This window comes from Littorina saxatilis, linkage group LG10, assembly GCF_037325665.1.
Source record: "Littorina saxatilis isolate snail1 linkage group LG10, US_GU_Lsax_2.0, whole genome shotgun sequence".
Lineage (NCBI taxonomy): Eukaryota > Metazoa > Mollusca > Gastropoda > Littorinimorpha > Littorinidae > Littorina > Littorina saxatilis.
Window position 1 is genome coordinate 24,966,625 of NC_090254.1, and position 27,513 is coordinate 24,994,137.

Below are 27,513 nucleotides of genomic sequence, written 5' to 3' on the forward strand. Positions count from 1 at the left end.
TAATATTGTATTTTCGCCTTACGCGACTTGTTTTTCTTAGCACAGTCGGCCCATATCTATACTCGGAGGCAAAAGAAACGCAAATAAAGGATGCGTTAATTAAACCTTTATGGACTTGAAATAAAAAGAAAATAATGATACTAGCATGTTCTGCACGTGTTGTTTTAGCGGTCTTATCTTGTCAGAACCGTGTTTGCCGTTATCTGGGTCACACGTGAGGTCTTGTTGACGGGGATCCCAAACCGTCATGGGGACCACTTTCAGCACATGCACAATGTGGAAAAGCAGCTTTTCGTGTTCAGAGTGTTCAGGCAAGCTGTACCATACTCACAAAACTGTTACAACATTCATTTCTGCGACACAGGCGCGATGCCGAGACTATCACCAGATCAGCGCCAACAGGCGATCGGGAGACTTGATGCCAGACAATCAGTTCAGCAAGTTGCTAGGGCATTTGGAGTAAATGTCATCACGGTTTATCGCCTGCAGCAACGTTTTCATGTCAATAACAGTCCCGGAGACTTACCAGGACGTGGCAGACCCTGGGTAACAACAGCCCGACAAGATCGCCATCTTGTCCATCAACACCAGCGAGATGCATTCGAAACTGCCGCCAACACAGCCCGTAACACATTTGGGGTGCATGGACAACCCGTCAGTGCCAGAACTCTACGCCGACGCCTTGGTGGGCAGAACCTGGTAAATCGGCGTCCTGCTCGACGTCCCGTCTTGACAGCTCAGCATCGCCTGGATCGTCTAGCCTGGGCCCAGCAGCATGCCCACTGGCGCCATCGGGACTGGCGGAGGGTTCTTTTTTCGGACGAGAAGCGCTTTTGCCTGGAACCTGGCGATGGGCGTGTCCGGATCTGGCGAAGACCTGGACAGCGGTTTGCTAACAATAACATCCTGCAGCATGATCGATGGGGAGGTGCCAGCGTCATGATATGGGGCGCCATTGGTGTCAATTAGCGAGTGGGACCTGTCGTCTTTCAGAACGTCGGCCAAGGTCGTGGGAATGGTGTCAATGCAGACCGCTACATCAATCAAGTCCTGCGTCCCTATGTGGTTCCATTTGTCCAGAGGTACCAGAACTGCCTGTTCCAGCAAGACAATGCCCGTCCCCATACTGCACGTGCTACCCAGGACAGGTTGCGTCACAACAGCGTGAACATTCTGCCTCATCCTGCTCGATCTCCGGATCTCAACCCAATCGAACACTTTTGGGACATCATGCAAAGAAGGATTAATGCCCTTGCCCGGAGACCCCGCACAGCAGCAGAACTGCGTGCTGCCGTGACCCAGGTGTGGGCTCAGGTCACTCAGCAGCAAATTAATCACCTCGTCCTCTCCATGTACCGGAGGTGCGCCCCAGTCATCAACGCCCAGGGAGGAGCAACACGCTTTTGACTTGCAACAGTCTTCAAACAGTGTTCAGTGGAACATGGCACGTCATGCTCTCATCCCAATACACTTTTCCGTATGGTTTTTGTATCGGTCAATTCGTTTCCTTGTTATTGTTAACCCGAAATAATTAATTCGACATTAAAATTCATGGGTAAGCCATCTTCACTGCAGCATTTGCGTTTCTTTTGCCTCTGAGTTTATGTTGAACTATCAACAGTACCGTCACTGAATTGACATTAAGCGTGTTTAACCCACCAGTTCAAAAATAAAAGCAGCAAATCGTCGGTGTTCAAAACAAACCTCGTATCAACATTTTTGCTGTTTTGAGAAAAATGAAAAAAACTGTTTTAAAAAATCACAAACTCAAATTCCAACATTTTATTTATATGGGATGAATCTGTATGATGCCAGAAGTACGTTCCTGGTAAGAAATTGAGAATTCATGGTCAGATGAAGCCGCCACGCTTCAATGAATGCTGATACGAGGTTTTCTCACGAAACGGTGTCCAAAAAGTGTGGAGATTCGTGGTTTTCAGGGTAACAGTATGTGTTAGAATACATGTTTTCTTCGTAAATGAGGTGTAAAATTGTCCACTTTTACACACACAGGCACACACAACGCACGCACACACACAGATGGGGGAAGTCAATAAAAGTTGGAGAAACAAAATTATATTTGAATGCAATCATTATGAATATGGTTTCTTTTTGTAGCCTCTCAAATTTGACATCAAAAACTGAACAGAAAAACAATGGTAGGGTCACATAATTATTACGGCAAATTAAAATACGCAGCATGCATAAAAAATAGTTATTGGACAAAAATCGTTTAGTTATCCGGACCATAGATAACAATTACTGCTCTTCACTGTATCCCCCTCTGAAGCATGATACAAATAAACGAATAATCTATGTTGCTTTTGTATAGACTGGATTTGTATCATGTTATCGTAACTACAACGTGTGGGAAATGAAACAAACGACAACAACATCTCGTCTGTATTCTTGACAGATGTACAGAACACGGTCAAATCATTTTAAATGTCAAACGATATCAAATTCAACTTGAGAGTCAATGAGGTTGCTGAGCAATGAACACAACTCACTTGTGTGGCTAGTAGTGTTTGAACAAACACAAACTTGAACCAACGGTTGTTTCCTTCAGAAAAAGGTCACTCATACTGCAGTGCTATGAAGAATGAATGGTACTCTGTGGGGAGCACCAGCTTCAGCTCCTGCAAGTCTTGCCACTTCTTCTTCTTGATGCGTCCAGGCTGCTGGTAGAGGTTCGGATCACCACGTGTTCAGCAACTTTGGCTGGTCTGTGGGGCAAGACTTGCCATCTGTCAGCAAACATCAGTTTGTAACTGATGGTGCCACATGGGCTGTACAGAGGGACCTGATGTCAGTAACGTGTGGATAACACTGGGCGGATCGATCTGACGTAGAGAACCTTTGAAAAGTCTTTAAAAAATGTGGAGATTTTTCACTTTGTACGGCTGCCACGTACTCAGGGGGCCAGTAGACCTGACGGTCTCTCAGCTTTCTTTCAATGGCACTGTGGACTGAATCAACCTCCATCCTTAAATGACCTTTTTCTAGATACCTCTGATCCCCTTTAATCCTTGTACGGATGGCAAAGTGTAGAAGACAGTTCGAGAGTGTGACATTCCTGTTTTGATAACCACAACTATCTGAATAGATGATGATTGTACGCAGAGGGGTCTCACGACGTCCTTGGACATTCTGGAGAAAATCAAATAAGCAGGACGCAAAGTTACTGCTGTTCACTTCACCGTTGCCCTCATGCCAATAATAACACACACCACCTCGTGTTGCCAAATCATACAGGGTGTAATTGTGGCAGCAAGGTTTATTTTTTATAGTAGTTCTCATTCGTAAACAACCTGGGGGAGAGAAGCACTACCTGCAGGTCTGCTGTGATGACCAAAGTTTCACTGTCATCCTAACGTATGAGCGCGCCCTGTGGATAGTGTCACCGCTACCAGACACAGGGCTCTCAAGTGGCGTTGGAATTTCATAGGAATTTGTGGATTCATTTTCGTCGTCACAAGGGTGGTAGAAGTCGTCGCTGCCTGTGATCTCATTAATATTTAGAGACCTCTTCAGCAGTCTGACTATGTTCACGATCTGACAGCGTACGACTAGGCGCGTCCTGTCGAGAAACACCCAGACCAGATTCAGGTGGGCTGAGGGACGGTGACCCGCTTTGACATGATACAAAAGGGATAGCTAGGGGACAATAGCAGGTCCTAAAAAAGATCAGGGGCTTACGCATCCTCATGGGTAGGCAGGACAGGAGACAATGACTCTGCACCGTCTTCAAGAGTGTCACTGCAGATAAGAATTTTGTCTGAAAGTCCTCCTAGTATTTGAAAGCTCCTAATGACGGTTCCTTGGATTGAACAGTTCATGTTTAACGTTCTTACTGTCTGCAGATTGTACAGACGTAGTGATTGCCAGAGAAGATAACAATCTCGACTGTGTCGAAGTCAACACATCTCACATGAAAATACTTGTGACAGCGGATACAGTAAACCCATGGTGTGTCGTCTGTGTCAAACACAACTCGCTCATCTTTCAGAACAAAGTCCATTTCAAGGCTATCACTGTCTTTGGCCATTTCCCCACACACGCCGCAGATCCAAAGGTCGTTTTCATCACTGCTTGATGGCGGAGTGATGTTAATCATTTTTTTAAACTGTAAATCAAAAACATCGGTTCAGTATTCCAAAAGGAAAATGAGTGTTGAACGTTACAAACAAACATTGAAATATCGTAAATAAAACGCTATCACGAATGCACGTGTACCCCTGTTCGCTCGCGTGTGCGTGGCGACGTGTGTGTGTGTGTGTGTGTGTGTGTGTGTGTGTGAGAGAGAGAGAGAGAGAGAGAGAGAAAGAGTGAGAGTGAGAGCAAGAAAGAGAGAGAGAAACAGACAGACAGATACAGAGAGACAGACAGACAGATACAGAGAGAGAAGGAGAGAGAGAAAGAGAGAGAGAGAGAGAGAGAGAGAGAGAGAGAGAGAGAGAGAGAGAGAGAGAGAGAGAGAGAGAGAGAGAGAGAGAGAGAGAGAGAGAGAAAGGGGCGGTAGGGCTATAGCGGGAACCAAATTTGCTTGGAAGAAACAATTGTGTCTCTCTTTTCTATATCATGGACGGCATAGTCAATCAAGCACAATTAACATTGCTCAATTAGGAATGGAAAAGCCAAGTTAAATGACTTGTCTTCGTATTTTCAGCAAGGAAAATGGAGCACTTACCTTTGTCCCATTCAGTTTCTCTCAAGACCAGGCTGCTTTCGTGTAGACGTAAACCTCGTAACCCGGATGTTTTGATCAATTTCCCACCAAAACAGTTCACGAAAACCTCGTAAAAGCCAATACGAGGTTTGTAAATTACCACCACTTTCCGAGAAAACCTCGTAAGATCCCTTAAGTGGTAAAGTTGAAAGCCCGCGCAAACGGGTTTGAGTTATGAGGTTTGTTTACAGCAGCTTAATTAACTAATTAGGCAACATATTTATTTGATTTTTGTTTCAGAAGGTAGGAAAAAAAATTACGATTTCAATGATGCAAAAAAACGAAAATCAGAAAAATGGTGGTTACGAGGTTTGTTTTGAACACTGACGGAATATTGGATAAGGTAAAAACAACAACATTGATGGATGTATTAGTTTCGATTTTTTTAAACATAAATTGAACATCAAACAAAAATACATTTCCAATTAGCCCATCGTCCCCTCCCCCCCCCCCCCCCCCAAGGGAACACACAGAGATGGATACATCAGATATATAGACATTCTGACAGACATAATGCATCAAGCACATCCATCGATCAAAAGAAGAAAAACAAGAATAACTGTGCAGCTGATATGGAGTATCAGAAACTTTTACTTCATCTTTTCCTCAGCCACTGTGTTAAGTTTTCCGCGATCACCACTTGCACCGAAACTAATTAATCAATGCTGATAAGGGACTAGAGATTGTGATTGAGAAAGACTAAAGTACAATAATGATCTTTAAAGAAAAATGTAATTACCAGATACACACAGTATAAACCGAAACTAGTTCATAGAAAAAAAGGAGATAGAAAAAATAAATCGGTATCGACAGCCTTTTTCAATGACGGAAGCAAAAAAAGAAGAAAAAACGAAGTAAAAAGAGAAAAAGAAGTAAATAGGTAGAAGACACGCAGGAACCGAACCTCACAAAGGAAAGCCTTAATGACTTCTTCTTCTTGTTGTTTGTGCCTTATGAAGACTGATAATGAAAACCAGTTTATTTTCCTGGGTTTGTGTGTCCACGTCTCTGGTAACAACTGTTTTTTTCTAGCAGCAAATTAATCACATAAATTGTGGCTACGATGAACTAAAAGTTGCTGTTATTTGATATCAGTTGCACTGACATTATTTGACTCTCAGGAGACTGGACCGGGGGCTGGTTTGGTGCCTTGACATGTATGTCTGATGTACGGATGAGTACATTTTTTTTTTAAATCGTCATTTTGTTCAAAATCGGATAGACTGCTAACTGTTTATATTAGATAAAACAGAATAGTAACGTTCCAACATTTAGAATAACTTTCCAAAATTCAGACTGTTAAAGTTCCAAAATTCGTCATTTTGTTCCATAACGATGCTCTTTATTCCCACCAGGTAAACAGTGATCATGACTGGAGCTGTGGGAATTCGCGTGATGCGTGGACCGGACTGGGAGGAGGGAGATACGGATGGAGGAGAGGGGCACCTGGGCACGCTCAAAGAGTTGCTTAGCAACGGCAAGGTGCGCGTACTGTGGGACAACGGACAGGAAGTGACGTGCAGAGCGGGGGCTGACGGCAAGTTCGACCTGAGGATCTTCGATACTGCACAAGCTGGTAAAGTATTATTACTGTTGTATCAAATTCACATAGTGTTGGCCAATGTAATATTTACACTGGCCCTCTAAACGCAAACACACACACACAAACTACAGTATTTTTTTTAAAATGTTGATACGTTTGAGATAATTCCTTTTCTTGGCCAGGTGTCCGCCACCCAGACACGAAGTGCTCAGAGTGCGGTGAGACACATATCTACGGGATGTTATGGAGATGTGAGGACTGCACAGGATGTGACCTCTGCCCTCAGTGCTACAGTGACGACAAACATGAAATACGTCATCGATTTCTGCGTTTCGATCACTACAAAAGCGATGGGTATGTTACACATATCCTTGAAAAATGAAAATTGCGTCATTCATCATTTGTATTAATGCATGATTTAATTCAACTAAAGAGTCTTTAACATGACACATTTTAGTTGACTGCATAGTAGCTTTCTACAATTACAGGAATGACCTTTAAAACGAGGTGTTCGGGTGGGTGGCCGAGTGGTAACGCACTTGCGCTCGGAAGCGAGAGGTTGCGAGTTCGACCCTGGGTCAGGGCGTTAGCAATTTTCTCCCCCCTTTCCTAACCTAGGTGGTGGGTTCAAGTGCTAGTCTTTCGGATGAGACGAAAAACCGAGGTCCCTTCGTGTACACTACATTGGGGTGTGCACGTTAAAGATCCCACGATTGACAAAAGGGTCTTTCCTGGCAAAATTGTATAGGCATAGATAAAAATGTCCACCAAAATACCCGTGTGACTTGGAATAATAGGCCGTGAAAAGTAGGATATGCGCCAAAATGGCTGCGATCTGCTGGCCGATGTGAATGCGTGATGTATTGTGTAAAAAAAAATAAAAAAATCTATCTCACACGGCATAAATAAATCTCTGCGCCTTGAATATGTGCGCGATATAAATTGCATTAAAAAAAATAAAAAAAATCCCAGCGCTTAGAACTGTACCCACGGATTACGCGTGATATAAGCCTCATATTGATTGATATTGATTGAAAAGGGAATATTTTTGCGTAACTAATGAAATACAGAGAGATGCATAGATCGGTCTGTCTCATGATTAAGCCTATATGCGACAGTTGTATGAAAATGGTAACACTAATGAAGGACTAAAAAAATGTGCGTCTACTGCCGTTGTGACACTGTTTCGTTAAGTTAGTTAGTTAGCTGTTGTTTTTCGGGTCCAGCGGACCATAATAGACCAAATCAGGACCCCTTTCGTCAAGTGCTAACGGGAATATTTGGCTGATCATAGGCGAAACATCTGGCTCCACGTATTTAATTAAATCCTCAGGCCAACATGCAATTAATGCTTATCACACAAGCCAGCAGGCAAACAAATTGGTTTGCTTCCCAAATGATATTATTAATTGTTTGGTGGATATGACCGGCGGTATAGCAACAGGGGCATATTCACGTTGACAATGCTCGGATTGGTTGATTCATTCACGTGATTCATGTTTCAGCCTATCAGTGAAGAAGAGAAAGGTCAGCGTCAGGATGAGGTCAATGGGTACAGTTCCGGGAGCAAAGGTCACGCGGGGCCCGGATTGGATGTGGGGAGATCAAGACGGTTAGTAACCTAATGAACTTGTGATGAGGATGAAAGTCGCTTGTTCATTTCGATGCTTGCCATTCTCTCAGGTGCCAGGAGAATGGTTCCGAATAACTCTCACTTATTATAGTACACATGTCTTATGAATCAGTTTAGAGCGCTTCCTTCTCTTTGTTTATAAGATCACTAATGAACGCGACAATACAACGTTGAAAACGTTGATGACTTGATATGGAAGAAAGCTGACCTGTGCAGAGATGTTGCCACTTTATAATCACATCTTCTTCCCTTACATTCTCTGACGTTTAGCTTCTCACCTCTTTGGCGTTTTCTTTAAACCGTTTCAGTCTTGAGCATTCGTGTAAGTTATGTGTGTAGGATCATCCTCGCAGTACATCGAAGAGAATAAATTATATAGCTTGGCACATGGCATACTTAGGCTACTTCTTTGCCGTTTTCTCGTTCTGTGTTCTTTCGTTGTGCCTCCAGGTTTATAGATCGGTGTGTTAAAAGTCGGTGATTTCAGAATAAGATCTTGCACGGAGTCCAACATGTTTGTTGTTAGTGTAGCTTACGTGTTTCTAATTCAGTGTCTGGCACTAATACAATTAACAAACCATGTTTGTACTGACTTGAAATTGACTGTGTTGAAGCTGATGCAGAAAAAAACACTCTTGTATCTTAATTTCTATTACAATTATTACCCCTCCTTTCTCTAATGTTATTTGTGGGTTTTTTTAATTTGTAACTGTTTTTCTGTATTGTTTTTGTTTTTTTACTGCTCTCAGGAGGTCCTGGTGCAAATGGAGAAATGGAGGCATACGAAAATGTCGCTCCGGACTCTTCGCGGAACCTTGTGCGCGTGCGGTGGTCACGTGGCTTCACAAACAGCTACCGCCTGGGTTTCCAAGGCAACGTTGACGTCATATGTGTTGAGGAAGAAACGGGACTGTTTTACTACAGAGATCATCTGCCATTGCTGGGTACGACTTTTGTTTGTTTGAACTGATTCTGTACATTTGAAAATAAATGAAGAATGAAAGGAACTTGCGATACTATAGACGTGACTTATATAAACAATTCGATAATCGTTTAGCAAAAAATTATCCTCTGCGCGAAATAGCACTGCCATCATCCCACTTCTCCCAAGCGAATACCTACACCAGAGGAAAGTAGGTATGTGTGTATGTGTATAAGGGGTGGCGTAGGGGTAGGTGTACAAGAAAAAAGACAACTTTCTTTTCAGCCTTTGGCGTGGAGTGTTAAGTCAGCTCCAGTCGGGTTTTCGCCGATAACAGGGAACACTTACATATTGTGCGGCAATGTCTCCGACGCTCGTGTTTTATTGTGTGCGTGGGTAGATAAGGCAAAAAAAAAAGGTGTGGTTAAGGTAACATAGCTAAACAAAAATAGGGTAGGAAGGTAGGCAATCACTTGTTTTTTTTTAAACTTTTTTTTCTAATGTGTACAAATTAAACCTACTTGACAGGGAAATAAGTGTGCGACTCGAGCGCTGTCGCTTTCATTGCGTTTTCTGCACTCGTTTTTTTGTTTTTTGTTTTTTTGTTTTGACAAATGTAATAAAAAGTTATAGGGTCGGCCCCTAAAAATAGGGTAGGTCGGGTTACCGTAACCACACCTATTTTTTGTTAGGCCTAAAGCCAAAAGGAAATTCATCTGAAATGGTTGGCAGGTTGCACTATAGCTTTCGTTTCTCGTGCAGACGTCGCCAATTTACCGTACCCACTGGCACCAAAAGAAGCCTTTACCAAAACTAAACCCTCGACAACTACGAACGGCAGTTCACGCCCCACACCTACAACGACAACACCAACAGATAAAAGCGATTCAACCACCGCCACCACTACTACCAGCAACAGCAACGACAGCACCCCTTCCATCACCTCATTATCGATTTCAGGATCAACCCAGTCGCAACAGTCCTCGGGAACGTCACAGACTTCAGATACAATCCAAGATGGCGGAGCAGTTGCCGGAAGTTCAATGGCTTCTGGAGGGGAGGACACTCCGGAGATCGAAGAACAGTTGTCGTTCGTTGACGGGGACGATGTGATGATTGGAGTGAACGAGAACAAGCTGAGGGACTTACAGGAAGATTTTGGAGGAGTTTCTGACAGCATGATCAAGGTGAGGGAGTCAAAATCCTTGAAAACTATGCACTGCCTCGCTTAGACCGAGTACGAACGGATACCCTCATTGGAAATTGCGCAGATAGTAATCACGTTTTCTCTGTATAATCATAATCAAACTGAAACTTAAGATTGGGCTTCTTTTTTTATTGTTTAATGTAGAACAAACATCTCAACCAGCGAAATGAGTATCAAACTATATGTTTGTATTTGAATGTGTTTATGTTTTGTTTACTTTTTTTTTTAGTTAAGATTTCATCTTCCTTCCTGCATTATCATGTTGTTGTCAATCACCTTCCCAGAGATCTTAACAGGATATTTTTCTTCACCAAAAATAATACTCGTTTCTCTTGGACAAAACGCACACAGGCTAGCTGTGTACCCTGTACAATGGGGGTGTTTTACTGAATTCATTGTGTAACTGATGCCTATGTTAATAAGCAAAAATCACTAAGAAAACAAACACAAACTTGTTAACACAGTAAGCAGCAGGACTGCTGTTTTTTTCTCATGCGGGCAAGCGGAGTCGTACCGTGTTCCTACTCAATGCGCAAACCTGTTAGTTTATACTTTAGTTTAAACAAGAGGAAGGGTATACAGTATATAGACAAAGTGTTGCTGTCTGGCATCTGCCTCGCGAACCCGAGCAAAATGTCCCTCTTTTTTTCTTTTTTTGCTGCGATGCCCGCAGAACCCCTCCGCGCGGTGGTACTCCCAGACACCTCGTACGTAGGCTGTATACGTTACTTACCTTCTCTCACACACGCATATTGATAATAATGCTGTTGTCTTCTTTGTGCAGAGGATAGGCCAGAAGGGAAAAGTGACAGAGGTAACCACAGGCATCATGGTCAGGTTTACATCCCTGCCCTACAGGTTCAACCCGCTCGCTCTCGTCAAGGTACCTAACAGTGTCACATCATCGAACAAACACAACAAAACAACCTCACACAAATCGACGCTGTCCTTTTAAACAGCTAGAAAACCTTAGAGTTAGCTAAGTAGGCGACAGAAAAGTGCATTTATAAGCATTTATGAACGTGCCCATATTGTAAAGGCATGTTACTTAAAAGGGCAGTAGCTGTGATATATTCAAAGTAATGGCCGGAGCATTATATGACATTAAACTGACGCAGTGGACGCCTGCTTTTCTGTCCCCTGCCATTTTACCAACTCTATTAATCCCTAATCAACTAAAACATCTGTTTTCTCTCGTTTTTGGCCACAGGTGACGCCATTCAAGGAAGGTGACGTTGTTCGCGTCCGAACCGACCCAGACCAAGTGAAATTGCTCAACAAACACATCGCCTGGAACCAGCAGATTGCGGAGGTAAACATCTCGGAAATAGCCTCAGGGAATGTATGATTGACATTAGAAATATAAATAACATACACAATTCTGCATTTACTTCCACAAAGATACAGATGGTAACATAAAGTTAGAAAACAAAAGAATTAATATTGTCAATATTAAATTGTCATAATTAAAACATGTCAAAGGACAGCACAATACAATACGAATTTTCGCTTATGAAAGCTTCATCAGGATCACAAACAGACAAACACAAAGGCCAACAAAAAGAAGATGGTAACCTGACAAGCTGATGTGATGGATTTGCCCCGCATGAGGTAAGGTACTGAGCCTTGTGGGGAGAACTTGAACAGTCTATTTTGGTAAACAACGCACACTCCAGTTTCACATTATTATGCTCTTCTCACTGATATGCTAACTAAAGGGGGGAGTTAACGTCCTCTCAGAAAATGTTTCTATTTGGGACAAGAATTGGTGATACGCTAAGGAGCTGGTAAGGGTGAGCGAAGAGGGGAGGATGACGGGGTGGGCAGGAGTGGTGATGATAAAAGTTTGTTTAGAGGGGTAAATTCTTCTTCTAGATAGTCTGATTTAATATGATTGGGTTTGGCACCCGTTGTCTCCAGCAAGCATTGGGAGTAGGATGTTAAAAGTATACGTTTATTTTCCAAAAAGGTACTTTATAAAAAGTGATAACATTTCAGGGCCACTTTATAAAATCAAGGGTTAAAAAAGGTGATTCAGATTTGTACAGAGAGGGCTTAAAAGCAGGTATATACAGCACATGGGCCTTTTTCATTTCACTTGCAGTTTAAGAAAGCTATCTATGCCACAGTGACACACCGAACACATTCGCTCACACAGATATAAGGTATATGTAAAAAAAAAAAAAAATAAAAAAAAAAAAAAATCGCACTGATACTAATAACGACAGCTTATATAGCGCGAGCCACAGTAACCGGCGCTCTCCGCGCTTTACACATTAACTATAAATAACAATTTTCTACTTCAACATCAAATACATATACATTCTGACAATAACTGTAAATATAAACTGTTGAATATAAACTGTTGAATATAAATCAAAATATACTACTTAAACATCAAATACATACACATTCTGACAATAACTTACAGCAACACATTAGCCACTTACGGACAATACCATGCAGATAGATACACAGCGCACAATAAATCATGTACAATGAACATTCTTCTACTGATATCTTAACAGGACCGTAACTATTTCTCCAGGTGTGCGGCAGCGTAGGACGTATAGTCTCCGTGGACGACAGAAATGACTCGGTGATGGTCAACTTCGGTCACTACCAGACCTTCCGACTGGCCAAAGCCTGCTGCGTCCCTTCCCCCGGCGCTACCGTGGACCCAGTGGGTGCGATTGGTGCCGCCAGGCGGGCTAAGAGCGCAGCCGCCGCAACTGCAGACAGCAGCAGTGGGTCGTCTGGAGTTGCAGGAGGAGGAGGTGGTAGCGGTGGTGGTGCAACTGGGGGATCTGTGTTCAAGAACGACGGAGGTGATAATGGTGGGAGGGCGGATAAACGTAACAGTGACAATGACAGCGATAGTGGTAAGTCCTACATGCTTTTTAATTTTAATTTTATTTTATTGTTGTTTGTTTTGTCATTTTCGAATTCGAAGGCATAAGGTGACGTAACTTGTTTATAATCATGAGGTAGGGCAGCTCAACCCCCTGCCCTAAGCACCCCCCCCCCCCATCCCCTGCCCCCCCCCCCCCTTCTGTCCCTCTCCCTCCTTCTTCTTCCCCTTCCTCATTGCCCGCCCCACTTCATGTGCCTATGGTCGGTCGAATTTTAAAGAATGAGACCTTTTGAGAGCTAAGGTGTATAAGCGTCTCTAGAAATAGCCCACATTTTCGGTTCATGTCGGATCGAAATTAACAACAACATCAAACGGAGAGAAACATCCTTGATAATCAGAAATTTTCTCAGATGAGGGGGCAAACAAATGTTCTGTTACCACACAAAACAAATTAATTTGATACATATCTTAACGATGTCTTTTGAAAGCTATGAACCCGTATTTTAAACTCTTTTCAGGCCAATGGAAAGCTATGCTAAGGATGCTTGGAATGATGGACAGCGGTGGAAGCGGAAGTGACGGTGATGACCCTCAAATGAAGGTTCTCTTTTCCGCCATTGCTAGAGGAGAGGCCAATGCAGTGGAGACGCTTCTGCAGACTAATATGTCCTTGGTGAGAGTTTATTTCTTTCATCATCATCATCATCATCATCATCATCATCATCATCATCATCATCATCATCATCATCATCATCATCATCATCATTAGAAGCAGAAGCAGCAGCAGCAGCAGCAGCAGCAGCAGCAGCAGCAGCAGCAGTAGTAGCAGCACACTAATTATTTGCAGCACTAACATGCTCTAAATCTGCGACTATCTGTATGTGTCGCGTGAAAGATTGTTGGGTCTATCGATCACTTGCCATGCTGGAGATACTTCTGCATGAACATACAATTTAGCAGGCAGTAATGGCAGAGGTTATATATTAACGGAATTATAAGATTTACACTCTAGCGAAAAGATGTTCCTTTTACTAATGGTTTTCTCTTCCGGGTAACAGACTTAATTCTTATGCCACTTTATGTCCTGCATAGTTGCATTTATTATGTCTGCAGATGACGAAGACAATCCAAACGTTGTCTCCACTGATGTATGCATGTCACAAAGGTCAACGCGAGATTGTGACCCGACTGCTGGATTTGGGTGCTGAGATTGACTTTCGCAACGAAAAAGGAAGAACAGCCTTGCACATATCGCTTGATAGGTAATGCGCTACAACAGCTTGATTTACATACTCTGTAACTTGCCAGAGATTTAGAATCTGAATTATGTAAACAGGACGTGAAAGGTGGTAACACATTTAATGAAATAATTTGACAGCGATGATGTACGTTTCCAGAGTCTAGCTTTAGTATCAAGGGCATAACGTTTGAAGCAAACGGAAACTCTTCGTTGTTACATAAAAGGAGAGGCATGATTGAAATCCTTATTGAAATCATACATTTCGAAACTCACAGTCGCCCCAAAATAAATCAATTCCAGGCAACAACAAAAACAGCAGTACTAACATTTGTGAGGGTCCGATAGCTCAGTTAGTAGAACTCTGGATCCTCGGGTCAGAGGTTCCAACCCAGGCCGGGATGACGAAGCAAGCTTGAAAGTATCCTTGTCCCATCCTTGTGTAACCGCCGTATCACGTTAAAAGACCTTGTTCATACTGCCAGAAGTGCAGAAGGCTGACTACCCTTTGACACCCACAGCCACGGTTGGGTTGCGCGACTCTTGTTGCTGTTAGCTTTCCACTGGGATGAAGCGACCCGATATTCCCAAAAGTGAGACGATGAAGTATAAAATGAAATGAACATTTCAGTTTATTTCTTTATTTCTTCTAAAATCATTATTTAGAAAATCACGTTAAAAGCCTCCATATACAAATGAGTTACGGGTGTGGTTTTTTTGTAAAATAAAATTAGGTTAATTTCATGTGCATATCTCTCTGCATGGGATTCTGAGTCCAATGTGTGTACTTTCAGTCAAGAAGAGGAAATCGCCCTGCTGTTGCTAGGACGGCGTGCTGACCCCAACGTGTCCAACCACAGACAGCGGTCAGCATTGCACGAGGCGGCTTTTGAGAACCTGCCTCAAGCACTCCAAGTCCTCGTCGCTAATGGCGCTGATGTCAATGCCAAGGTCTGTTGGGTCGATATATTTGTGAATGTAATGTTTTGTCAATAACAAACGTTCCAACAACCTACCTTTCTTGGTTTTTTTTTATTCTGAATTTTGGAACGTTGGCAGTCTCTTTGTTTTCGGATTTACAAGGTCTGTGATGTTTATTGAATACAGTGGAACCCCCATTTGAAGACCCCCCCTCCCATTTGAAGACCCCCCCCCCCACTTTAAGACTCCCCTCTTTTAAGACCTTCATTTTTCAGATTTTCTGTTCATATCCTCTGTAAATTTACCCCCATTTTAAGACCCCTTCTTTCTAAAGACCTGAATTTCACAGATTTCTGGAGGTCTTAAAAGGGGGGTTCCACTGTATTGATATTACTTACTTACTTAGGCCGTTTACCCCCAGCGGAGCATAGGACATTGACGACGGTTCTCCAGTGCACTCTGCTCTGGGCTGTTCTTTCCTCTCCTGTCCATTTGTTGCCTTGCCTCTTTAGTTCTGCCTCTGAGTCTTGTCTCCATATTGATATGCTTTTACCAAAGTTCAAAGTCTTTATCGGGGATTGACAACCGATTGAAGCCAGTTCGAAGCTCGACGAAAATTAGATGTACAGTTATCGTTGATGGGTTTAGGAAAACTGACCAATCATAGAATCGGTTTGATTTCATACAGGCCTATGCACACACACACACACACACACACACACACACACACACACACACACACACACACACACACACACACACACACACACACACACGTACACGTACACACACACATACACGCACACACACACGTACACACACACGCACACACACACACACACAAACACACACACGCACACACACAAGTACACACACACGCACATACACACACACACGCACGCACGCACGCACGCACGCACGAACGCACGCACGCACGCACACACATACACACACACACACACACACACACACACAAACACACACACACGCTTGGTGCCATATATAATTTGTTGTGATACCTGACACTGGATGGATTCAATGCCATGGCGAATTGGAACCTAAGCATTGCGAAGATCCTGCTGCTAGTTCTGTACTTCAACCGCTCTGAACTCTAGACTTGTGATTTTAGTATCGAGTGCGGTATCTAGCTGGTACAGGATTGTGAACACAACACTCCAGTGTGTCCATTAAGAATGGACATCAAAACATTGTGGCGATCCTGTCAAATGATCCGCTCTTTATCATATCTGATACAGCATTATGCAAAATACACTCTCCATAGAGAATGAAAATCAAAACATTGTAGAAATCCCGCTAAATGAGCCGCTTGTTTGTTATATCTGACACAGGATTATGAACAAGACACACCACTGTTTGATGCCATAGAAAATGAAAATGAAAACATTGTGGAGATCCTACCAAATGATCCGGTTTTTGTTTTGTTTTGTTGAATCTGACACAGGATTATGAACAAGACACACCACTATTTGATGCCATAGAAAATTAAAATCAAAACATTGTGGAGATCCTACCAAATGATCCGGTTTTTGTTTTGTTTTGTTGAATCTGACACAGGATTATGAACAAGACACACCACTATTTGATGCCATAGAAAATTAAAATCAAAACATTGCGGAGATCTTACTAAATGATCCGGTTTTTGTTTTGTTTTGTTGAATCTGACACAGGATTATGAACAAGACACACCACTATTTGATGCCATAAAAAATTAAAATCAAAACATTGTGGAGATCTTACTAAATGATCCGGTTTTTGTTTTATCTGACACAGGATTTTGCACAAGACACGCCACTGTTTGATGCCATCGAGAAGGGGAACCAAAACATTGTGGAGATCCTACTAAAAGTCCCTCACTTGAACCGTGAGGTCCTGAACCGCAATGGTTTCAACATGTTACAGCTTGCTGCTCTCAAAGGACACGCAGGGTAGGTATTGTACATAGACATAGGTATAGGTATAGGCATAGACATTCACGGCTTTATTATATCGATTGAATACTAGCATAATACGTAAAAGCATTACCCAAAGACATTGAAAAGACAGAGCGCCCGAAAGAAACTAGCGTATAGATACATTATACATAATGCGTTCATAGTAGCCAGAAGAGCACTTACTTTTATGCCCGCGACACTAAACTTTATCTGGTCCATTTTATTTTCTTGAGAAAGGAATATAATTATGCAGATTAACAAACACAAAACAGATCAAACTACAACACACGCACACACACAAACCTACTTACATTTGTTTCCATTTCAACACACGCTAAAGGCCTAATCCTTTCCAGATGATATGCTTTTGGGTTTCGATCATTCACCTATGATTACCTGACATAAATATATGGCGTTGTTTATAAACTTCAACCCTAACCTGTTTCACCAGATGTGTCGAGGCAATTATTTCAAGCGAGGGGTGTCCGCCGGTGGACGACTTGTTGAACGGAGAATACTCGGCTCTGCACATCGCTGCCAATAACGACCACGTGGAATCTGTTGGTATTCTGGTTCTCCTGGTGAGTCTGTAAGACTTGTTGTTGCTGTTGTTGTTGTTGTTGTTGTTGTTGATGTTGTTGTTGTTGTTGTTGTTGTTGTTGTTGTTGTTCTTCTTCTTCTTCTTCTTCTTCTTCTTCTTCTTCTTCTTCTTCTTCTTCTTCTTCTTCTTCTTCTTCTTCTTCTTCTTGTTGTTATTGTTCTTGTTGGTGATGGTGTTGGTTTTGTTGTTGTTGTTGCTGTTGTTGTTCTTGTTGGTGGTGGTGGTGGTTTTGTTGTTGTTGTTGTTGTCGTTGTTGTTGGTGGTGCTGTTGTTGTTGTTTTTGTTGTTCTTGTTGTTGCTGTTGTTGTTCTTGTTGTTGTTGGTGGTGGTTTTGTTGTTGTTGTTGTTGTTGTTGTGGTGGTGGTGGTTGTTGTGCTTGTGAGGATGCTCCTCCTCCTCATCCCAATCATCGTACTCCCTAACGCCCCCTTCCTTCCTGCTTTTAGTGATTCCGTTCTTTTTCATCATCCAGCAGCAGCAGCATCGCCACCGGCATCATCACCATCACAACAGTAGCAGCAGCATAATCCGCATTTTCATTATCAACAACAACACCGTCTTCAGCATTATCAAGGACGTTGCCTCGAACAGATTTAAAGATACTGCATCATGTCAGTGCTTTTTGATTAGTGTTTAGTGTAGGGTGTAGACTGTGTATGAATACTATATCAACACTGTATCTGTGTTCGCCAGGGAGGGGCGACAATTGACATTGGTGACGGAAGGAGGCAGTTAACTCCTCTACATCTCGCGTGCAAGAGACGCAACTTCAAATCCGCGGAGGCTCTAATTGGACTTGGTACGTATATACATATATATAATTATATGGGAGATTTATATAGCGCTTGACGTTCTCTAAGCACTTTACATATTCATTTCTGCCGTGTGAGATGGAATTTTGTACACAATATATCACGCATTCACATCGGCCAGTAAATCTCAAGCCATTACGGCGAATATTTACTTTTCACGGCCTATTATTCCAAGTCACACGGGTATTTGGTGGACATTTTTTATCTATGCCTATACATTTTTGTCAGGAAAGACCTTTTTGTCAATCGTGGCATATTTTACGTGCACACCCCAATGTAGTGTATATACAGGTACCTTAACGGTACTGACGCATTTGTTACGTATTGGGTGATTGATTCAAGTTGATTGATTCAATATATAATTATTTATTCATCTATTCATTCATATATGTAGAGGTTACATGCCGAGTCTCAGTGATTATTAAAAATAATTGTCGAAGTTAGCGGATCATGAAAAATGCGAGCTTCAGCGAGCTTTTTCATGACCGCGAACTGAGAATATTATTTTTAATAATCACTGAGACGAGGTATGTAACCTCTTTATTCTTCCTTTCTTCGGTTATTCAAAGAAAAGAGGAGTTTTTGTGCGAACGTTTGATCGAATCCTATTCACTCAACCAGTCTACCTGCGCAAGCGATTGCATAATGCGCGGTTGTTTAGGCTAGTTCAGGGAAAATCATTCAATTATGTCAACACTTCTTGTCAGTTTCCCTGTTTTGGACTAAAATCAAGTACACAGTTATGTTGTTATTCTGCTGTTGCAGTAAAGGCAGATAGTGTATGTTCTGTTCATGTTTTGGTATCGCTTAGGAAATGTTCTTTCTTCCAATGAGACTAGCAGACGAACTTTTGCACCCGTGTTCCAACGTTAAAAACTGTATGAAGTTCAGTTTTCTGGGGCAAAATAATGTATGAAACCGCTGTATGTTCTTTAAGTTGATGAGATGGGTGCACTTGGTTGAGTGTGATCTGTTTATAAAATGAAATATTGTCGAAAACTAACCGTCCGATTGCAGTCTTTTGTCCAAGCAACTCGGTTCAGAAAATTTGGAAGGGGAATTACTCTTATCGCTAGACAGAGTACGAGAGTTACTTGCCTTGGAAGTTTGCTTGCACTTATAAGAGATCTAAAGCGAGTTTCTCTGCACTGATCGTTAGATTTGGATTTAGAAAACAACCAAACTCATGGATTTTATATGGAGATTCATGTGTTCAAGCCTGTAGTGCAAGTTTAGAATTAATGCAGTATGTTTGTATTGTTTGGTCTAGAGATGTATATTTCGTACATTAGAGCGTTCGGAACTTTTCAATCGCTAAAGTAGTTCCCTCAAAGTCTAGCTCGTCAACCTGTGAGCTATCGAGGATTCAGGCCCGTTGTTGGGTAAGTGATTTTGGTTGTTGGGTAAGTTACCGAAAAATAACTATCCCTACACGTTTGCAGAGAGAAAGAAGCAGAGGGGGGTATACTTATTGATAACTTGCGCCTATTTCTCCATTCACCTACTCATTTATTTACCTTTTTTGCGTTGTATTAGGAGCTACAGTGAACGTGACGGATGTTAATGGCCATTCCCCTCTCCACTTGGCCATGGGCAAGAGTTTGGAACGCGACAGGGATGACGAGGTAAGGATTTTCTTTGTTTCTTTGTTTTTTCTTATGGTTGGCTGCTTGGCTGACTGGCTATTTGGTCGGTTGCCTGATTGCTTGTTTGTGAAGTTATGTCGTGGGTAGGTGTAGCTGTGCGTGCAGTAGTGTACTTTATGTAGTTGGAATCTGTGTTATGGTATGTAAGGTTTGTTATGTTAGGTTAGGTTAGGTAGGGTTATATGTTATGTTATGTTATATTATCAGGACGTGTGATGTGATACTACGCTTGAATGTTGTACGACACATACTCACCTTCTTGTTCTAAAACGGTTAACTACGTCGCATGCAAGAATCTATATTTTGCAGGGTGGTTTTGTTTGTTTGTTTGTTTTTGATAAAACACGTATGTGTCTCTTTTTTGATTTTGTTATCAGGACGTGTCACGTGACACAGCAATTGAACAGCGCACGAGAGTTGCCCGTCTTCTGCTTTCGAACGGTGCCATCTTGGATTTAGAAGACGATGAAGGGAAGACACCCATGTCTTACGCACACAGGGAAGTGCAAGAGAATATCATGAAGTTCTTACAGCAAAGGTAAACATACGATGGGCATTGGGTGTCACTGGCTTACGTCTGCAGCAAAGCGTACCCAAAACGGGTTTTCTTTTCAAAATAGAAGAAGACGGAACTAGACATTTGCATGCCTTATGTTGCACTTAATGCTAAGGACTACAGACATAATGCATGTGTAACAGTATGTGTAATTACATGCTAAGAACGGCAAAGGGAGCGAACAGCCATGTATTTGTAAGCGCAATACATCATTCCAACACAAACTATGTACTTTGGTCAATTATATGTTTGAATAATGACTAGATTATCTTTGGGAAAAAAGAATCTCAACAAAGCATTGATTACAACAATTAAAGTCCAGAGTTTTTTATATTTTGTTTTTGCCTCTTTATCAAGAAGCAGCACATTATAGTTAGACATATAATATGGACAAGTGTTCAAAACGAAAGTTGTATGACCGTTTACGTTTGACCAATCGACAGTGTTGCTGATTTCAAAAGTCCTTCACAACCTGACGGAAAGAAATCCCCGCCTGATTCGACCACCCTTGGAGTTTCAAAAGACAAAACTATGACGACAGAGGACTGCATGACGTCAAAGCAGTATGACAAGAACCACATCAACAATCTTTTGAAAGGAGTCAGCATTCCTTGTGTCAAGTGTGACGTCATGTCTGACGTCACGTTGCAACCTTGTGGTCACAAGAGCTTGTGTCGAAAATGCTGCAATGACGTCACTCTGTGTCCAACGTGTGACGCGGCGATTGATTCCAGAGAACCGGACAACACAGGTATGTGTGTTTCGGAGAGAGAGAGAGAGAGAGAGAGAGAGAGAGAGAGAGAGAGAGAGAGAGAGAGAGAGAGAGAGAGAGAGAGAGAGAGAGAGAGAGAGGGAGAGAGAGGGAGAGCGAGAAAAAGAGAGAGAGAGAGAGAGACAGACATTAACTTTAAGACAGATAGAGAGAGAAAGAGACTGGCAGGCAGGCAGTCGGACAGAGACCACCACAGAGACAGAGATAGAGACAGAAAGTGTGTGAATGAGTGTGTGTGTATGGCTGGCTCTCTGTCCGTATATATATGTGTGTGTGTGTGTGTGTGTGTGTGTGTCCGTATATGTGTGTGTGTGTGTGTGTATGTGTGCGTGTGTGTGTGTGTGTGTGTGTGTGTACGTGGGTGTGTGTGTGTGTGTTTATGTGTGTGCGTGCGTGCGTGCGTGCGGCGCGTGCGTGCGCGCGTGTGTGAGTGTGTGTGTGTGTGTGTGTGTGTGTGTGTGTGTGTGTGTGCGTGCGTGTGTGAGTGTGTGTGTGTATGTGTGTGTGTGTGTGTGTGTGGTAACGTGTTTGTGTGCATTCGTCCACAACGGCATTGCAACACCTTTTAATTTATTAACTTATCTGTTTTCTTATGTATTTTTTTGTTGTTCATATCTTTGTATGTATATACTTATGCGTGTATGTATTTGGTTATCATATCTGGATGTTTTTTACTCTGCAGATACAGTAGTGGGGGGAGAGGAGGAGATGAACAAGTTTGACTGAAAGAAAAGCGTTGCCGAGATTGTTTTTCTTAATGCCAATAAAGAAGTATTATGTATCTGCAAGCAGATCACGTCAAAGAGTCAAACGTTAATTTACCATAATCTTCCATTACAAACCATCGCTTCAAAATGAAAGGTGCATGTGCTTGGTAGCTAGGCTATAACATAAATAATGCTGGCCAATGTTCGCATTTATTAAAGGTAGACATAGATATAATAACACAGAAGATAACACAGAAGATGATTGTTATGTTTTGTTTTCAAAACATGTACATGTTACTCGGCATAATTCACTTGTCTGTGCGTGCGTGCGCGCGCGCGCGCGCGCGTGTGTGTGTATGTGTGTGTGTGTGTGTATGCGTGCGTGCGTGCGTGCGTGTGTGTGTGTGCGTGCGTGCGTGCGTGCGTGCGTGCGTGCGTGCGTGCGTGCGTGCGTTAGTGTTAGTTACGAGTTTATCTATTTAATTACGTCCTTTATACTTTCTGTCAGTCGACTCAAGTTTATTTTCCAGACATGCTTATCTGCTCTATCCATAAGTTCACTTTACAATTTATATCTGTGAGTTAGGGAAAAAAACGTGGTCTTGCAAAAATATATTAAGCCTTCATTTGGTGTATTCATCTTTATTTTGCAAAACAATATGTGATTTTGTAAGTGGTTATTACACCCCCGGTATAGGGGTGTGTATAGGTTTCACTCGATGTGTTTGTTTGTGTTCGCAAGTAGATTTCAAGACTGAACGGACCGATCGTCACCAAACTTGGTGAACAGGTTCTATACATTCCTGAGACGGTCCTTACAAAAATTGGGACCAGTCAAACACACGGTTAGGGAGTTATTGGTGGATTTTGGGTTTTTTGGGGGATCAACTACGGCATAACTCTTCCTTATCTTCTCCATGTTTTCAGCGTTTACCTCCCTTCCTTCGTATGGTGCACTATATTCCCTTCGGATATTCCCGGCGTTCTGTTACTATTTTTAGAAGGTCACCGCAGTGTCCAGAACGTAAATTGAACCCGTAAATTATCCTCACTGTAAAAGTGCAAAGGTCGAATCAATTTATAGCCACGCGAAAAATACACTCTCATATATCTCTATATATTTATACAATAGATATATATATATATATATACGGCTTCTCTGTGTGTGTGTGTTGGAGTGTGTCTGTAGAAAACACCTGTGTATTGCACAGTTCTGTTTGTGATGTGGTACCTAGGGCGTCGTCGACAAGTATGGGACTCGACATGATATGATCAGGAATGGCATTATGGCCCCTGAATCATGTTCGTGCTGTTCCCATTCCACGAGTCTGGAAGGGACCGAAGCTTGACGGGTCCATGGTTCGAAGCCGGCGTACAGTGCGCCACTCAAGCCGGGTATTCGGCTCTACTTGCTACCCGGCGAAGCGGCAGATACACCCCGGACAAAATCTGGTCGATGAGATATTTCAATACCTGCTCTCAGCGCGCAGCGCAAACCGATTTTTTTTTCGGGATCTTTTGTTTTCTGTATGCGGTCAGTAGGTGTTACAGAAAGAGTTATATTGATTTGTCTTTTTCTCCGCCTGTCTCTTTGTCCACTCAATCAACTTATTTTAACCACACTTGTTAGCAGTGCCTTCTCAGTTGGTGGCAGTGAGAATGGTAAGGACGGGGGTGTTTTTCCTACCTCGGAGGAATTTCTTGTTAAAATGTGGAACTTCTTTTGTGTTGCAAGTGTTGTTGTCCTCATTCTTCAAAAGGGGTTATCATAATAAGATTGAAACATTTTGTCATTGCAATTGTTGTTTTTGAAACAACATGTTTATCATTAAAATGCTGCGCTGGACACCGGCACGGTTGTCTAAGTGGTAAGGCGTCCGCCCCGTGATCGGGAGGTCGTGGGTTCGAACCTAAGACTTTAAAATTGGCAATCTAGTGGCTGCTCCGCCTGGCGTCTGGCATTATGGTGTTAGTGCTAGGACTGGTTGGTCCGGTGTCAGAATAATGTGACTGGGTGAGACATGAAGCCTGTGCTGCGACTTCTGTCTTGTGTGTGGCGCACGTTATATGTCAAAGCAGCACCGCCCTGATATCCCCTTCGTGGTCGGCTGGGCGTTAAGCAAGCAAACAAACAAGCTGCGCTGGACGTAATTATGTTCAGGTTATGGTGATAACTGTACATTGCTGATGTTCTATATGTTTCTTTGTTGTATTGAATTAGTTTCGTATGTTGTACTCATTTTTTTCTCAAGTTTAAACTCATGGAATGTTGTTGTTGTCAACGTTGTTGTTTTTATTTTTGTTTTTGTTGTTCTTGTTGTTGTTTGTTATTCGCGGTTGTTGATGTTGTTTGTTTGATAAAGGAATGTACTTGGCAAAAAGAGCATTGATGACGGATACAACGTGTAGCCTTCGTTATATACATTTTCTTTCCAAGTTGTACTGTTTAAAACGTTCATTCGAATCAAGATAATTGTTTATTCTTCTGGTTAAAGTGATCATGAAACTTGTGACGTGTCTGTTAAAGTCAACACTATAAAGACAACATCGTTGACATAAAACGGGCAGTCCTGGACCCTAACACTGTACACAAATGTCCGTACATGAATTCTTGTTGTATGTTTGATTTGGAATTAAGATTAAGACAGTTAGAAAGGTGTTTAAGTATAAATTGAAAAAAAACCAAGATCAATGACGAAGGATGCTCCCCACCAAAACAAAATAAAATAAAATAAATAAATCAATGATAGGCAAAACATAAGGGTGGAAGCAGCCTGCATGCAACTGAGGTCAACAACCACAACACAATCGTATTGATAAGTAATTCTGCTGAAATTGATAAGAAAAAGAAAAGGAGGAAGGTTGGGGAGGAAATGGGACATTTTGCTACTTTTGGAAACACTCGTTGTTGCTTTACCTTAACTTCGAAGACAATCTGAGTCGTCACGTGACCCTGGTCTTACACACGTAGGTCGTACATTATAGCGATACCACTGAGAACCGACGTAACTGCTCTAGATTATGATTTTCGAACTTAATCATGGAATTAGGCACGCATGAAACAATCATAGAAGTGCGTGTGGGATTTAGAGTCAAGGATTGATTCAACTGGACCTGATGAGACCACGGAATAGGCACGCATAAAACAATCATGACATTGCGCGTGTGATTTAGAAATTAGAGTCAATAAGTGATTCAACTGGACCTGATGAGACCACGGAATAGGCACGCATAAAACAATCATGAAATTGCGCGTGTGATTTAGAAATTAGAGTCAAGAAGTGATTCGACTGGACCTGATGAGACCATGGAATAAACAGGCATGAAACAATCAGAGAATTGCGTGTGTGATTGATAGTAAAGGAGTGATTCAACTTGACCTAAACTTGACCATGAAATAGGCACGCATTGAATACGCGTGGAGTGATCCAGCTGTCGATTATGTCATTGTCTGTGAAAGCCCTTGCCTGAATGCGCGCATAGCCTTGAAAGAACTGCACTTCGCTTGCTAAGTCAGTGCTTATTAACCCCGTCACTGCCACAGTGGTGGTAACTTATCCGAACGGTCTATGGGAAAGAACTGTGTTTAGAACCCCTACAAGTATTTGGACAGTGGTTACCTCCCATTTTGTTTTCAGAAATGTCCTGAAATGTTGTTGACACAAATCCCACGTATGAGATACGGTTATGGGCGTACGATAAACAGAAAATGACCACGTATTACATACGGGGTGGGCAGTGAAGGGGTTAATATTGTATTGTTGTGTGGGGTGGCACAAGACTTGTTCCGCATAGCACCAATAGTCGATGTTCGGAAATAACTCCAGGTTGTATGGGTTGTGGAATAGTTGCTTTCCCTTATTTCTATAGAAACACAGAGGCAATTCAAGTGTAGCTTGCCTCAGTGTTTCTATAGAAAAACAAAGAAAGGTAATGGGAAGCTACTCTTGCACAACCGATACCAACCCGACAAAGTTAAATCCCCCCGCGGGTTAGGGGGAGTCCCATATTGGTTGGGACGAGAAAGAATTTACCCGATGCTCCCCAGCATGTCGTAAGAGGCGACTAACGGATTCTGTTTCTCCTGTTACCCTTGTTAAGTGTTTCTTGTATAGAATATAGTCAATTTTTGTAAAGATTTTAGTCAAGCAGTATGTAAGAAATGTTAAGTCATTTGTACTGGAAACTTGCATTCTCCCAGTAAGGTAGTATATTGTACTATGTTGCAAGCCCCTGGAGCAAATTTTTCATTAGTGCTTCGTGGTTGAAAACGACGTAAAACACCAAATAAAGTAAAGTAAAGTAAATTTCTGAAATCCGTCTATTGTTTTCTCTTTACTGCCTGTCTGAAACTGAAGGCGAAGTATCGCTGCCTATTCAAGTGTTTTGGGGTTCACAGAGCTGCACGTTGCTTGTTCATTCACTGTTTTGATTTTGTTATGCCAAATTAAGACTATACAGCAACATGCTTACATTTATTTGTTTCATTTATTTGAAATAGTTTGGCTGCATAATGGCGGAGTAAAACCGATCGTACACGTAAAAGCCTTGGGAGTTTCAGCCCATGAACGAAGAACAAGAAAAACTTTCAAATATTGAAGTTTATTTGGTGTACTGAATATGCATGCTTTGCAGGATATGTGTCCAAGCTGGATGTCTGTTTGAAATAAAGAGAACAAAAGTTGAGAACTTGACATTTAAGTTGCGAGTATTGGTTGAGTGAAAGCTGAATGTGTGTGTGTGTGTGTGTGTGTGCGTGTGTGTGTGTGTGTGTGTGTGTGTGTGTGTGTGTGTGTGTGTGTCTACGTGAGAATGGTGACTCCTGAACGTTGTTCCTTTATGTTGGAGATATACCGAGAGGCATAAATTCCGCAAACTGAACTTTAAAAAATCACAAAAAATCAACTCAGTGGTGAATGTTTTCAATGTTTGAATATTTTATTTATTGGCCATTTTAGTGTTTATAAACCTTCGCTTTATTGATTTTGAATAGAACATCATGAAATGACAATTTAAAAAAAAAGTGACTGAGTCCAAGCGCAATGATTTCGGAAAACGTTCAGTGTTCATCACGTTCAATGCTTTGACCAGCTTTAAGCATCCCAATCGCTTGCTGTCTCTCTCCTTTATCAAGTCGTGGCATGATTGCGATATCTGATACAGCCAAACAGCCAGTTGCATTTTATAGGGCCATACACTATCTTTTTTACGTTATTGTCTCCCGTTCAGCCCATTGTCTTTATTAGCACAGTGAGCTGTGGCTGGATCAGCAATACTGCAAAGCGCACGCTGACAGCGTGAAACATTTGCTCCGACACTCAAGATGTCAACTACAAATTACAGGTTCAATCTGATTTTCGTTTGAGAGCAAAATCGTTCAATGCACTATTTGCAGAATTTATGCCTTTCAGCTATAATGTC

The 27,513-nt window shown here is 42.0% G+C and overlaps 1 protein-coding gene across 1 annotated transcript in view; it reads left to right on the top strand.

Annotated features, from left to right (window-relative positions):
• Nucleotides 1-26,781, top strand: part of LOC138978487 (E3 ubiquitin-protein ligase MIB2-like) — a 29,611-nt gene extending 2,830 nt beyond the window's left edge. Inside the window, exons 2-19 of the mRNA XM_070351229.1 lie at nt 6,085-6,305; nt 6,455-6,626; nt 7,778-7,884; nt 8,655-8,849; nt 9,590-10,014; nt 10,819-10,917; nt 11,245-11,346; nt 12,583-12,916; nt 13,407-13,561; nt 14,002-14,150; nt 14,920-15,076; nt 16,838-16,992; nt 17,450-17,579; nt 18,293-18,398; nt 19,948-20,036; nt 20,435-20,595; nt 21,057-21,364; nt 22,068-26,781. Coding sequence (XP_070207330.1) covers nt 6,098-6,305; nt 6,455-6,626; nt 7,778-7,884; nt 8,655-8,849; nt 9,590-10,014; nt 10,819-10,917; nt 11,245-11,346; nt 12,583-12,916; nt 13,407-13,561; nt 14,002-14,150; nt 14,920-15,076; nt 16,838-16,992; nt 17,450-17,579; nt 18,293-18,398; nt 19,948-20,036; nt 20,435-20,595; nt 21,057-21,364; nt 22,068-22,111 — 3,096 coding nt within the window. The 5' untranslated portion in view covers nt 6,085-6,097 and the 3' untranslated portion in view covers nt 22,112-26,781. The remainder of the gene's footprint in view (nt 1-6,084; nt 6,306-6,454; nt 6,627-7,777; nt 7,885-8,654; nt 8,850-9,589; nt 10,015-10,818; nt 10,918-11,244; nt 11,347-12,582; nt 12,917-13,406; nt 13,562-14,001; nt 14,151-14,919; nt 15,077-16,837; nt 16,993-17,449; nt 17,580-18,292; nt 18,399-19,947; nt 20,037-20,434; nt 20,596-21,056; nt 21,365-22,067) is intronic.
• The last annotated feature ends 732 nt before the right edge of the window (nt 26,782-27,513 follow it).